General features: G+C 52.0%; 7 protein-coding genes across 7 annotated transcripts; 3 read left to right on the forward strand and 4 right to left on the reverse strand.

Annotated features, from left to right (window-relative positions):
* Nucleotides 1-93: 93 nt before the first annotated feature.
* MYCFIDRAFT_46910 (uncharacterized protein) lies at nucleotides 94-1,554 on the reverse strand (the record flags this gene model as incomplete). Its single annotated transcript, XM_007934289.1, has 1 exon — nucleotides 94-1,554. One exon carries the CDS (start codon nucleotides 1,552-1,554, stop codon nucleotides 94-96), a length of 1,461 nt encoding a protein of 486 aa, XP_007932480.1.
* Nucleotides 1,555-2,926: 1,372 nt separating this feature from the next.
* On the reverse strand, nucleotides 2,927-4,144 carry MYCFIDRAFT_147564 (uncharacterized protein; the record flags this gene model as incomplete). Its single annotated transcript, XM_007934381.1, has 1 exon — nucleotides 2,927-4,144. One exon carries the CDS (start codon nucleotides 4,142-4,144, stop codon nucleotides 2,927-2,929), a length of 1,218 nt encoding a protein of 405 aa, XP_007932572.1.
* Nucleotides 4,145-4,989: 845 nt separating this feature from the next.
* MYCFIDRAFT_85353 (uncharacterized protein) lies at nucleotides 4,990-6,240 on the forward strand (the record flags this gene model as incomplete). The annotated part of the gene is made up of 1 exon (XM_007934382.1): nucleotides 4,990-6,240. One exon carries the CDS (start codon nucleotides 4,990-4,992, stop codon nucleotides 6,238-6,240), a length of 1,251 nt encoding a protein of 416 aa, XP_007932573.1.
* Nucleotides 6,241-7,153: 913 nt separating this feature from the next.
* On the forward strand, nucleotides 7,154-8,533 carry MYCFIDRAFT_147487 (uncharacterized protein; the record flags this gene model as incomplete). The annotated part of the gene is made up of 3 exons (XM_007934383.1): nucleotides 7,154-7,583; nucleotides 7,633-8,254; nucleotides 8,305-8,533. Coding segments are annotated over 3 exons (1,281 nt in total), but the record flags the coding sequence as incomplete, so codon positions are not given.
* Nucleotides 8,534-10,338: 1,805 nt separating this feature from the next.
* MYCFIDRAFT_147469 (uncharacterized protein) lies at nucleotides 10,339-11,029 on the reverse strand (the record flags this gene model as incomplete). Its single annotated transcript, XM_007934384.1, has 2 exons — nucleotides 10,339-10,635; nucleotides 10,751-11,029. The coding sequence occupies 2 exons, from the start codon at nucleotides 11,027-11,029 to the stop codon at nucleotides 10,339-10,341; spliced, it is 576 nt and encodes a 191-aa protein (XP_007932575.1).
* A 223-nt stretch (nucleotides 11,030-11,252) lies between these two features.
* MYCFIDRAFT_180604 (uncharacterized protein) lies at nucleotides 11,253-11,934 on the forward strand (the record flags this gene model as incomplete). Its single annotated transcript, XM_007934385.1, has 4 exons — nucleotides 11,253-11,374; nucleotides 11,422-11,665; nucleotides 11,695-11,725; nucleotides 11,771-11,934. The coding sequence occupies 4 exons, from the start codon at nucleotides 11,253-11,255 to the stop codon at nucleotides 11,932-11,934; spliced, it is 561 nt and encodes a 186-aa protein (XP_007932576.1).
* A 378-nt stretch (nucleotides 11,935-12,312) lies between these two features.
* Nucleotides 12,313-14,030, reverse strand: MYCFIDRAFT_85357 (uncharacterized protein; the record flags this gene model as incomplete). Its single annotated transcript, XM_007934386.1, has 2 exons — nucleotides 12,313-13,889; nucleotides 13,946-14,030. 2 exons carry the CDS (start codon nucleotides 14,028-14,030, stop codon nucleotides 12,313-12,315), a joined length of 1,662 nt encoding a protein of 553 aa, XP_007932577.1.
* Nucleotides 14,031-14,101: the final 71 nt, after the last annotated feature.

A 14,101-nucleotide genomic window follows, 5' to 3' on the forward strand; every position in this document is an offset into this window, starting at 1 on the left:
TACCTAATCAAGGCAGGCCTAATGATATAATAATCCGATGTCTCCCGTCAAGACATTACATGCCGCAAAGGTGCCTCTATATCTTCCGAGGCCTTATCGTACTATATCCTCGTCCGATGCTAATAAACGCAACCTTTGAAGCTCGTCTAGGCATTGAAGGATACTTTTCTCTTCAATCCTGGCATACAACTCCTCAGCCGAAACAACTGAACACCCAAGCGCCGCTTCCAAACCCTTTAGATCCCCGTCGCCACGCGAAACATCAGACGCCTGCGCCTCAGTCTGAAGGTTAGACTGGAAAATCCCGGCTGCAGAGAATGGCAGAAAGTCCTCATAAGTTATCGGCAGGGCTTCAATCACTCCTCTCTCAATCCACATCTCGAGGTCAGGTCCCGTAGTCTCAAAAGTTTGTGCAGACTTCTTCACGCGATAGCGAGAATATACAAGTCCTTGCCTCCGCATCTCATTCCAAGCATCGGGGAAGGCTGTGAAGGCTGCACGTCGTGTGTTTTCTTTTGCCACGGTTCCAGAAATCAGTGCCGTTTTCCGCGCAGCTTCGGCATGCAATTTATCGTATAAATTTCGACCTTTCGGCGTCAAGGCAGCTCCTCGTTCTTCGATCTCTCCGAAGCGCGCTTTATGGTGTCCAGTGATGAGGGCGTCGTTCTGACAACTTGTGGGAAATTTGACGCTTTCCTCTAAGGCTAGGAAGCTAGTTTGGCGCAGAAGGATTGGGTTTTTTCGTTTGGGCGGTCCTTCGATTGTGTCTTTCACAGCCATGCCGGCAGTCCTCATAGCAGTATCAGCGATGTCGATGTCCAAAACTCGGGGTGTGAGATGGTTGATGTGTGAGCTTCGGAAGCATGCGATGTCTGCTAGTATCGGGTGCTCGTTCTTGAGTGTAAAGTATTCTTCGGAAGTTGCGGCGGCTGTGTCGTGCCATATGAATGTTTTCAGAGCTTCTGTGATGAAAATATCGGCTTGACTGACGATAAGTCGGCCTTGTTGGCGGTCGATGGAGTCCAAGATCTCTAGTAGGCGATCCGTAAAGATGTTACGTTTTTGCAATAAAGACAAAGCTAACTTCCTCGCCTTTTCGGAAGTTAAGAGTTCAGGGCGTAGTAATGTCGTGAAGACACGGAATGGATTCTTGTCCAAGGCTTCTGCGTCTGTAGGTCGAAAGCAAGTCGCATGCATGGGCAGTCCAGCAACGGAGAGATCGTAATATCCCACAGCACGCATGCCAAGGACTTCAAAAATGCGTCGAATGTTACGCAGCTCTTCTGGAGTCCCTACACGTATCGCTCCATGTCGTTCAACTCCTAATCTCTCGGCACTATCGTTGCCAGCGATATCAGGATTGCTAGTCATCACTTTTTGGTTGACTTCAGATACAATGCGGACCAAGTCACCGTACAGAGGCACTTCGGCCTTGTACATCGCTGACATGCGAGCTGCAAATGCTGTTCGGAGATCATTGCTGTCGACATATTGTGCCGTCTCTGGGGTAGTCTTGCCTTCGAGGATATTGTTCCCTGGGCGAGTGGTGAGCATTGCTGGTGAAATGGGTGATTTGCAGACTAGATTGAAAGTTTGCAAAGCAAAGTCTCGAAAGAACATCGTGTCTCGTTAATCGGACTGTGATACCCGGACCGAGCACTGTCGTCGTCTTCGAGGCCTGTGGCTTCCCATTATCTGCTCCGAATGCACCGAGCGCTCCGAATACGCCGTGTACCTATTGCGGATAGACAGGCACTGTCTGTGAGGATGAGCCCTAGTGGTAGGATGAAGCTCGCCTACCACTTCATGCCATAAAGCTCACAAGCCCTCCATTGATTTAATGCACGGCGTTCATGTTGAACCGCCAAGTCGAACGGCTCAGCAGAGAGATGCTCAGAGTTCGATACGAACGAATTCAAGCTATTGCATGACCCTCGAAGATGCAGTTTATCGAGACAAAACGGCCTTGCGTGCAGCCATGCCTCTTCTCGCCCATCCACAGCTTGCTCTGCGATCGCTTCTTCAAAGACTGTGCCATGGCTACATGTGCTGTAGTCCGTTGACTCTCGCTCCCATGATATAGGATTTTTGCAGCATCTCCAGTGTCATTGGCATGCTGCGTGGGAGCGAAATAGTCAACGGCATTGGTGCATAGGATCATTTGGGCGCAGTGTAGTTCGAAGGCTCAAGTTGGGGCTACAGCAGGGAAGATCTTGTGATTCAGGAATGGTCATGGCTGGACATGATAGATATTTGAAGACGCAGATCGTCGCTCATCAGCATGTTTAATACGTAAAAGTGGAGGTGCTCTGCAGACTGAGAGGATGGGAAGCGTGTCCATATGCGCCTTTCACTTGTCCTGGTCTTGGCAATGGCATAAGGTTTGGTAGTGAGCCCAGTGTGTTCACAGGCATTTTGGACGGTGTTCATTGTGTCTTGGTCTGGTCCTGTTGAATGACCTGAGAGGAGAAAGGACATATGAGATTTTCATACCATTCTCAGCTGCTCTCTGGTATATCTAGATTGCAGGTATATGTCTTCCGATAGATCTGCTGCCGCTTTCAGATTCGTCCGATATTCTAGAGATGGCGAACATCTGTCCTGCTGGCTACATCATTAGCGACTTTAGATGAAGTCGTCTCTCGGAAGCATTCAGACATCGATGCCGACGGCTCCGACACAATCGACTTCTTCCGTGCAGGCAAACTGGATGTCAAAGGACGTGCAGCTCGTCCCCTTCGTTACACCAGCAGGCGGGAGGTGTATTGTCCTCTGTCCGGATGCATCTTGACGGCCCGCGAAGGCAGTGAGAATCTCGAGCTGAGACTTTTCTATACCAGAAGTGAGATCCAACTTGCAGGGACTATTCCAAAATGAGGCGAAGCACGTGGAATGAACATGCGCCGGCGCACAGCAGATCGACTCCTCATACCTCAATCTTGGCATGTCGGAAGTACTTCATCCCTATCCAAGCAACAGTGATCCAAACCCATGCTACTACTCCCGTCAAGACAATCAATGCTGGATAGTAGCCGACAATTGGCAGGGTTTCGTCGTCCTCGAGCTCAGGCGGTGCATATGGTGTCTCGCCGACATCCCACGCCCAGCTCCAGATCTCCAGACAGCTTCCCATGCCGACCGTGAAGGTCAGCCACGTGACAAAGAGGATAACCCAGCCCCAGTACTCCGTTTCCGTATAGTCGTGTGGTTCTGGCTCAGTATATGGAGAATGCGTATTGGCCACCTGCGACAGCGGTGACGATTGATGCTTCGAGCTTACTCGCCGAGAAATAGATGGCTCTAAGATAGAAGTCTCAGATGGAAAATAGCTACTCGCAGCAGAAGACAGTGGCTTCTTCAGGCTTTGAGAGCTCGCGAAGCTGTTAGCTGGGCGATCGAAGGTCAAGACCTCATCGTCGTCTGTCGTGCTGGCATAGCTCGAATTGCTCACAGGGCTCTTCAAGTCAAGCGGGCTAGACAAGGTCGTGGACGGCTTTTGCTGTACTCTGTGATCTGTCAAGAGAGCAAGACGTGCGGTTGTGGCAGCGGCGGATTCTCCCCAGCCACTATCACTACTGCTCGCGGCTGTCACGTTTTCGTAGCTAAATTTGTGACGCAGTCCATTGCCAACCTCTGGCTCGCGGCGAAGAGCAGCAGGCAAGCCGAGATGCGTGGGGGTGGTCGAAGGTGCTTCTTCAGGCTGCACCGGGGTCGATATTTGCTTGCTAGACGGGCTCCGATGCATCACGCTGTTCCTCCTCTCCCGGGTCTCAGTGACGAGCTTGCGGGTACCAAGCAATGCAGTTTTGCGCAAAGACCCTTTCCTCTTCCGCGTCTTGGTAGCTTTCAACGCGGACGCCATTGCACTGCTACCCTTCTCCGGCGAAACAGGCGAGTCTGGCGCGTCATCGTCGTCGACGCTCTTCCTGCTTCGCGAGCTCTTGGCACTTTTGGAGGTCTGAGGATTTTGTGATTCCTTGTCCCTCGAAGGCGGTCTTGCATCCTCAACTACGCCTTTGAGGAAGTTGAACTTGGCGAGTAGATTGCCGCTCAAGCTGCGTCTATGGCCAGATTGCCTGCCGGGCGAAGCTGGTACCTCGGCTGGCGATGCTGGAGCTGAAGGCGAGCTCCATGGAAATTTCATGTTGTCTGGTGACCTCTTCATATCGTTCTCTTCTGCTTCCAGATCGAGAGGAGGAAGCGGGCCACTGACGGTTCTACGGCGGTCGCCGCTGCCGTGGGATGTCTGGCCATTTTCCATTTTGTAGCAAGCACATTGACGCCCTCGCTGCTACTCCTGCTGCAATGAAAGGACCGGCGTTGCGTGTTGTTATCGACCGATCGACGGTCGCGTGTAAGATCGATCGGAGGCGGAAGTGTCAATGTGTCGGATGTCGGAGAGAAGCTCTGGTGAAATCCTGTAATGTGTCGCAGAAAGAGATGGAGTTGGACAAGGACCCACTGTCTTGGCACTCCGCCCGCCTCCGCCTCCGCCTCCGCCGCGTCTCCCAATGCGGATCTCCGAAGCCCCTGAATGAAAGTGAACACGGAACCACCAACAACACAGCTGTTGAAGCAATCCACCCCAAACCGAGTATCATCGATGCCTCGGAGACACACTGATCCTCCATCTTGCCGATAACACGGGCACGCACCTGCACCGCACCGTCCAGAATGGCGTCGAATCTACCGATTCCGCTCCCACCTCGAACGCCAACACCTCCCTCAGACAACCCGCCCTCCCCACACACTCTGAAACCTCGACCATGTGATGTTGGATTGGGTTTGCACAACCATAACGATAGCACGCCAAGTATACATACCGACTACGACTATGATATCCACACAGGCATCAATGACTCTCCCCAGCGGAGACTCGGCGCAGTTGAGCCTGGGCCAGAATCAGGCAGGACCGATTCTACCGCTTCGATGCTGTCGCCTGAGAGTGCTACATTCAGTGTAAATGGCAGGCTGAGTCCGGCGACGACCATGTATAGTCCTCTCACGCCGCAAACGGGTGGATTAGATGGAGGCTTTGGGAGCATTGATGGCAACGCGGGCGCTGCTGTTACCAATCCGTTCAATTTCACACCGATCCAATATGAGCGCAGTCCGTCGGTTGGCTCCAAGAGTGAGCTCGTGGGAAAGAGGAGGGGGCACAAATATAGGCACTCGTCTATTCATGCAAGCCATATGGAGGGCATATTCAAGCCGCCGGAGAGCAGACGAACACCTCTCGCTGTACCCGCGAGTCTTCCTATGCCGACAAGAAAAGAGGCCTGGTGGAGCATGACGCGGCAGCAAACGATACGCCTATCATGGTGTGCCTGTCACTTCCTGATCGCGGGCTACGTGCAATTCAGTGGTGCGGGCAGTTTGGCAATGACCGCACTGAGCCGGCTGCTATTATTCGACGCAGCAGGTGCCACAGTCTGCGTTGTTGTCGATGTGATGGGAAATTTCGAGGTCTGGAAACGAAGCTCAATCAAGCACCCGTTCGGTCTGGAGCGAGCAGACGTGCTGGCAGGCTTTGGCATGGCAGTGTTCATTGCGTTCATGGGCCTTGACGTGATAAGCCATGGTATTCAGCATTCGCTTGAGAATGTCGGCAGTCACGTCGCTCACTCTCCACACGCGCATGACAGAGTTGGCGCAGGACATGTCGACTCCGCGAGTCTGTTGTCAATCGCAGCAACCATTGTCTCCGCAGTCCTGCTCAAGAACCATGCTCGCATCGGTAAAGCCATGCGGTTTGAATTGCTCGCCGGCTGGGGCAAGATATTCGGCAATCCATCTCACTTCCTGACGATCTCCTGCTCGGTCCTCATCCTGGCTTTGCCGTTTCTCGCGCAACAGCACTACGGCGTTTTCGACTTTATCCTGTCCATCATTATCGCCCTTCTCATGGTTGCACTCGGAGCGAAGCTTGGAACCTCTTTATCATCGATGCTGTTGATGAGCTACAATCCGCGCAGAAAGAACGCTATGCCCGATATCATCGACGAGATTGCAAATTCGGATGCAGCAGTCACGAACGTGGACGAAGCAACATTTTGGCAAGTTCATTATGGCCTATGCATGGCAAACTTGAAGCTGCGATACCGCAAAAGCCGAGACGGGTACGGCATAAATGCTGATGACCTAACGAGGATACGAAAGAAAGCGACGGATGTGATCATGAAGCAATTCGGGGGCGTAAGGTGGGATGTCAGTGTACAGTTGAGCATAGAGACTGATTGATCTTGGAATGCAACACAGAATGGTGGTTTTATGGTTTATGATACCCATGTACGAAAGGAAGGTCTCTATCTGGTTTACAGGTCATCTCTTGCGTCTATACAGTAGGTTCTACGGTAACACCGCGCCTAGAGTGTGATCGGAAGAGAGCCAAGCAGCCAAGCCTCGATGACGGGTAACTGGCTTCTCGGACGTGCGCCTCTCATGGCAAGCAACATGGCATGACGAAGGCGAAGAGTATAGACGACTGGCGCCGAGGTGCAATGTCCTGCCATGCCGCATGGCAGCGATGATGTAAATGCAGCTGCAACCGGGCATCTGTTGAGGAGCAAAGTCCATTGGCCACAAAGCTACCATACATTCCCACCTTGTGCACCACTATATTTCCAGGAATCCCTGGCGTTTCTTGGACAGAACCACACCAAATGAGCGCTGGGGAACTCCATTGGCGGCCTGCTATCGTTCTGCCGAGAAGGAGTGAGCTGTCACTCGCGACGCTGATTACGCCTCTGTTTGCGACAACCAGCGCACGACAGCGAAACGGATAAAGGCCTCAGTGGTGACATCTCGAGCCTGGAAGACTATCTTGCTATACACTGGGAAACTCCACCGAAGATTAAACACGAATTAGCAAGATCCAGTATGGCACAATCTTTGGAACGGACCCCCAGATTGGAACAGCAGAGAATAGAGAGCATGCCGCCGATTGCAAATCAGGACCTATATATACCTAACGATGGCAAAGACTACACCAAGAGCGAATCACGATCGAATAGTGACCAGAGAGACTCGAATCGCTACCAGACCGGCGAAGTCGAAGATCCCTATGGTGGGAAGAAAATTGGGATGGTCCGGGTAAGTCTCGAATCAACCATGATAGTCTTGAGCAGACCTCCTAATCCGTGTTGCTGTATAGACCACCTTGATATTCTTCACAAATCAAGTAGGCATTGGCATCCTCAGCTTACCAGGAATGTTACACACGATTGGCCTGATACCAGGAATCATCACGATCATCGCATTCGGCGTCCTGGCTACGTATACCGCATACATCTTGATTCAGTTCTATCGACGCTATCCTCAAATCCGAGATGTCGTTGATGTCGGACGAATTATGGGTGGTCGAACACTGGAAATCATCGTTGGCATCGCACACGTGTTGAATCTCTGCCTGATCTGCGCTTCGGCCAATGTCACATTATCCATCGCTCTCAATACCATCACAGATCACGCACTGTGCACGGTCGGATTCATTGGCATTCCGATGATCATCTGCTGGATACTGTGCATGCCACGCACGTTTTCCTTTGCGGGCTGGTTCGGCATACCAGCCACGATCAGCATTTGTGCGTTCCGCCTACCCTAAAAGCAATCAAACGCTAATGTCTACTGTAGTCACCTCAGTCATCATTGTGATTATCGCGCTCGCGATCAATGGTCCCAGTACCTCGACGCCAGGCTACCTAGGTGAACCCGCGAACGAACCACTCGTGATGCTCCTCGGCCCAAATCCAGCAGCAACAATGAATCAGCAATTCGAATCCGTCCTGAATGTTGCTTTCGCATATGCCGGGAATCAGGCCTTCATCACTGTAATGTGCGAAATGCGCAATCCATCTAAGGACTATCCGAAGGCGATCATCTGGCTCAATGTCTTCGGCATACCCATGTATGTCATCGTCGCGTGTGTCATCTACGCGATGGCCGGACAGTACGTCGTTTCGCCAGCTCTTGGATCTGCTCCTGGTGTAGCAAGTCAAGTCGCGTATGGCATCTTGTTTCCAACCATGCTTGGCTCTGGACTAGTCTTCGGACATACAGGGATCAAGTATATGTACAACGTTGTGATGGACAACATCATCAAGACACAGCACAAGCTGACCGATAACACTTTCCTCACGTGGGGAGTATGGCTTGGACTCGGAACGACGTTCTGGGTTACGGCTTTTGTGTTGGCCAATGCCATCCCGGCGTTCAACTCGATACTGGCTATCTCGTCTGCGCTCTTTGTCACTTGGTGAGATGTCAAGTGTGTAGCTAGGAGATTTGAGCTGACTCGAATAACAGGTTCACATTCGGCATGGCCAATGCGCAATGGATCTTCATTAACTGGGGATACCAATTCTCTACCTGGCGGAAGTCTTCGCTGGCGATATTCAATTGGTTCATGATCCTTGCTTCTGCTTTCTTGACAGTATTTGGACTGTACACGTCCATCTCTGACTTGAATGCGCGTGTGCAGGATCCAAATGATTCTCTGAATGTGTTTACCTGTGCTGACAACTCGTTGTTCTGAGATACAGAGATCGCCTGCGACAAAAGCCTGGGAACAATCCTCTGGTCCGTATGGATTTCGTAGCACAGTGGGCAGGAGAAGAGATTCATGGTGGCCCTGGTATGTCTGGCTGCAGGTGCTCGGCGGTCTGACCAGGTTGTAATTACTGCTCATTATTAGCAACACTCAATCGACCGGAAGCGAGTTGCAGCTGGCGAAAGATGCAGCGTTTCATGCGCTCCGTCAGACCATGCCTCACTCAAGGTCGGTCTGCGACGTGACGAGCACCATGTCTTCGAAATAGCACACTTGACTACCTGCTCCTCGCTGCTATACCTCGCACCTGCTTGATCGTGCACGCTACAATCGGAAACTGTGCCTCAGCGCCATGCGCCTTCTCTCATTGGAAACAAGACCTCTTTGCATCCGACTTCTACGGGCAACGTCTGATTCTAAACTACAACATCGATTTCGTTACATACCAATACCACATAATATGGATCCACATGCAGATCTCAGAACCATTAGACTCCATCAAGCTACCGTCCTTACTGCAGGATTCCACGCCAAGTGTCATACGCTGCACGGCAGCCTCACCAGCCTCGAGGACGCAATCGAGCCGCTCAGAGGCGCCAGTATCAGCCTCATCTGGATCTCGAAAATCTCAGACCTACTCCTCTCATTTGACACCGCGGCCACTACGCTCGAATTCACGCACCTCTCCCTGCCATGGAATGCAGAACCCGTAAATTTTGATACCAATATTACGGCAGGCGCGGAGATGTGGCAGAGCAACCACCCGTTCCTCATCGCCCAACGCTGGCGGACGACCATGTAGAACACGGCAGACGACCTCGTCCGGTACCTAAGGAAGCCCGACGTGCTAGAACGAAGCGATGCGACGTTTAAAACTAGTCTAGTCAAAGTGACTGACGCACTCATGCGGCATCTAAACAACCCACAGCGAATGTGGTGGAAGGGGATCGAATCGACTTTTGGCGTCGATCGTGTACCGGGCATGATCTTTGGAGGACTCGAGACGGATCCATTTGTAAGACAGGCCCGTTTCTTGAATACGGCTCCGCTATGGATCTTGCTGCAGCTCACTCTCGAGGATGCACTCGGGGCCCCTGGGGAGGAAGTCTGGACGTTGGAACAGTGTGCAGAAGTGGAGTCGCAGGTGAGCGAGGTCACGGAGCCGGTATTGGAGGACCGGTCGCTGCCTGGCTTGCAGCGGCTGGTGTGCGAGGTCAGAGAGGGGTACAAGGAATGGAAGTCTCAGCAGGAATCTGCGCAGCCATGCGATCGAGGGTCAAACCAGTAGTAGATTCTGCGAGGCAAGGACGGAGTCACCGCACAGTAGCAGAGGCTAAGGGCGACATGGGGATAGTAATGCATGGCAATGACAAGCACTCTCTACAAACCAGCTCTCGTTTCTGATCGGAGTTGAAGCAGGAAGACAAAACTTTGCGCCGATCAAAATCGGTGTTCCGAGCTCCTTGTATCCCAAGTCGAGATAGGGTATCAATTCTTTCCATCGACGTAAAGACCCTCCCTGCGTCCAACTTCGATCCAAGGTGCATAGGCGGGGATCTTGTCGACGATGAGGAGGCCAATGTGCGCTCCGCAGCCATTCTTGGGTTCAGAGTCGCGAGCTCTCAGCCCATCCATTATCTTCGCGGATATCGTGTCTGCTAAGTGAAGGACCAGGACTTGCCAAGTTCCTCCGCAGCTTTCCTGGCACATAGATAACCGACACAATACTGAAATTTGAAAATTTTCGCCTGGAGTTTGAAACATCTCAGAAAAGGTCCTGCTCCGTTCGACTAGCGAAGAACACCTTCATACTTTGTGAATTCCTCGACATCAGGTTCTCGAGCCCCTTTCTTGGCAGCCAGGTCAGCATATTGATTTTGCTCCCTCGGGATCTTCCAGAATACGACTTCCAGACCATACTTCGCGAAGTAATTGATTCGATCGAGCAACCTCTTCCACAAATCCTGGTTTTTGACCGCCTGACCTCCGGCCGTTCGCCACCCTCTCGCCGCCCAGGTTTGAATTCGCATTGTGATTCCAAGGAAAACGTACTCACTGTCGGTTGCAATGACCATTCTTCGCCAGCCCTATAGTACGCTGAGTCAGTTATTCTTGAAATAGCATTGATAAGATTGAGCATGATTGAAAAGATGAACGCAGCTATGCTCCTCGGCTCATGGCTGATGCAGCTGTGAAACCTACCTCGCCTGGCCACATTCGAAATTCCAGAGCACCGAGAGCCGCACGAAGCTCCGCACGATTGCTCGTCTGCGAGTACGCATCTCCATCTGGACCCTTGCCTTCCAGCCTGATCGCATAGCTCTCTGGTTCAGAAGTCGTCGTGCCTGGCTTGTACGTCCACCCGCATCCGGCGCGTCGGGTAGGACTGTTCTGACCCAGACATGATCCGTCCACATACACGAGGACCTCGCGGTCATTGGTACGTCGTACGAAGCGGAAAGCTTTGTCGTGGCAACGCATCTTCTTGTGTTCCGACTGGAGGTGTGTGAAGAGACCTTGAGGATTGGCATTGGAAGGTGCTTGGAATGCTGGTACGTTCCTTAGCGGTAGATCCGGCAAAGGCGGGCCTGGTAGCTTTGTACGGCGTGGATCAAAGCCGATCAGGATTTCCAGTCCATCAGGGAGATTTCCCATGTTTATCACGCGCAGGACCATGATTTCTGATCGGCGATCGCGTTGGTGTATGTATGAGATGGCGGAGGAAGACTGGAAGAGCGCGCAGACGAAAGGAGAGGAGAGGAGTCAAGGTTCCGCCGGAGCTCATATAGAGCGCCAAGCACATGGAGTTCTGGTCCGTGCATTCTTGTGACGAAGCCAGGAATCCTTGCTTTATTTGCTATTGCTAAAATGAGAGCAGGTTCTCTCAAAAACACGCCATTCGCGTCTAGCGGCCCGGAGCAACAGGATCCAGACTCGCCGCCAGTAGGCCAGGGCTCGTGGCAACGCATGCTCGTAAGCCAGCCTCCAGTTCGAAGCTTGGGATATTATTACTACTGGTACACAATACGCTGTTCCTGTGGAGAGAAGCAGTATCGGGGGTACGACGGGCTTGTCCACGATAGGGTCACGCTGCATCATGATATGACTGCAGGAGATGTTGCAAAGGTTGGTTGCAAAACAGCCAGGCACAGCGCATGATATCTGCGAACTGCACTCGTTCGAGGTGCGGATTTTTTCGCGACGGGTGATGATGATTCGAAGGTCGATCAGGAGCTAGAGGGATGGTAGTGGAAGTTGAAGAGAGCCTGATTCGAAATGCTGTCAATGGTAGTTTGGAAGGAGAGGAGGGAGTGGTCAGCATTCAGGCATTCAGGCCGCAGCGCAAGCCAGACGGGCCGCCTCTTTTCGCCTCCACTGAACCTTGATCATCCTTTAAGGCTGTGCCAACTGATCTTGGCCTAGCTGTGGCATCTTTCGTGGAGAGAATGGAGTTCCGTCTGCCAGCTCATTCTTGGAATATGGGAAATATCATATTGCAGATTGTTCGAAAAGAGAAGTTGCAACGCCTCTCCATGCATGACTCGCCTGGTACCGTCGGACTCATTTCATCCAGCCTGAAAAACCACCCGTACCTTTCTAGCTATATCGCTCCCCTTGGCTTTGTACACACACATAATTTTTTAGATCCATTTCCTGTGCTTCTACTCCGCATCAAAAAGAGCAGGAAATTCACTTTCAACCATCGCCATCATCAATGCAAAAACGATGAAAGAAGACCAAAGGGTAATTTTCTCTGGGCCTTTCTACAACTCATCCTTCCCCTTAACCTTCTTCGCACTGCCATTCCTGTTCTCACAAACAGCAGGTGTACCAACTTCCATGCGATAAATACACTTCTCCTCCTCGATAATCTTCCATATCTCATTCTTCTCGGCACAAGCCAGGACAATCGTCGTAGCACGATTCGGTCCATTCCAACAGTGTTGACCGTTCTCATGTTTCATCGCAATCCTTTCTCCGCTCCCGACACCTTTGCCGTCGGTAGGAAGTTCTTCGTCCACCATAATCTTCTCCATGCGGACGTAATTTCCCATGCCGGTATGACCGCCGCCTTTTTTGGATTTTTGCGTGGTCCTGTCGAGGAAGCAGTATTCGTAGGTATATTCTCCGCTATCCTTTTCGATGCATTGGCCCTTGAGGGCACGGAAGACGTCATCTGGGCCGAAGTCTGTCTCAAGATCGGATTTGGAGTCTGAGAGGCTCTTTTGCGAGTTTTCGAGGGCTGTCTTGGCGTTCTCGAGGCGGTCGCGGGCCTCAATCACTTTCTTGCTTTGGCTGCCTGAGCGTGCTGGAGTCGATGCGAGGATACCGCCATCGACAAGGGTCTGGCGAAGTTCGCGAAGCTTGTCGTCAACCCAGCTTCGGAGGGTGGGTGGAAGGTAGTTGGTGACAGAGTACAAGACGTCTGTGTCGCTTGCTGCCTCCTCGTTGTACTCGTCCCAGTTCAGACCATTCTCGCTATCATCTTTGGTGATCTCATCCAAGTCACGCTCGACGGCAGAGTTTGGCTCTTGTGTAAGAGAGTGAGCGGCAATGTAGTCCTCCCAGCCTCGGACTGCCCGCTTCACGCCTTCGTCGTTGAAGTTGGGGTTGTACTCCTCCTTGAAAGTAGACAGAATTTGCTCCAGCTGTTGTAGGCGAGCACGAGTTTCGGTCAGCTCAGTCCTCGTCTTCACTAGGTGGTCCCTCAGCTCGTTCATCCTATTTCGTGCCAGCTCTACTAGTTGGCCGAGCTTGCCAGAGCCGGCACCAGCCTTGACTGTCTTGCCAGCCTCTTTCTTCTGGACGTCACGGAGCTCAGCTTCCATGCTCTTGACTCTGAGTTCTGCACCCTCAATTTCCGTGCCTAGGGTCTGTATCCGATCCTGGATCAATTGCCTTGCTCTTTGCGCCTCCTTCACCAACTCGGCTCTCTTCTTAAGTGCAGCACCTTCAGCTTTTCGCCTAGCCTCATCATGCTTTCTCCACTCCTTGCCAATCTCATCGCATCGATCTTTGCACTTCACAATGCCCTCCCACTCCTCGCTACCATCGCAGCAGAGCTCGTAATCGCAAATGCCATCATTGACGTTGGCAAATGGAACATATGAAGGAACATGGCCCTTGTTCTTGCAGTAGAAGCCAGGCAGTGCATTCGTCACATTCGGTCTATCGTTCGTAATCGGAGACAATGGCGAGAGATGTGCGCATGCCGCCGAGCCAGGTTCGTCAGAGCCATCAGGGCAATCGCAGTAGTCGTCGTTCACGCGTGAGAAGGGAATCTTGGTCTGTGGATTTGATATACATGTGAACGACGTCGCCTCTTCGTAGAATTTGGCGACTGTGGACAGTCAGTATCTCGACTTTTGAAGCACTGCCGTTAAGGAGAACGCTCACATTCAGGGCCTACACCTCGCGGTCGTGCCGCCGAGGCAGTTGATACATATTCGAGGGCTACCAGAGCCGCTACGACGGACTTCATGATTTTCTGCTAAGCATGGATTGAAGAAACAGGGAGTCGAGAGCTAGAGGTGTTTGTTGATATGGCCAGCT

The sequence above is a fragment of the Pseudocercospora fijiensis genome, assembly GCF_000340215.1.
Source record: "Pseudocercospora fijiensis CIRAD86 unplaced genomic scaffold MYCFIscaffold_19, whole genome shotgun sequence".
Classification (NCBI taxonomy): Eukaryota; Fungi; Ascomycota; class Dothideomycetes; order Mycosphaerellales; family Mycosphaerellaceae; genus Pseudocercospora; species Pseudocercospora fijiensis.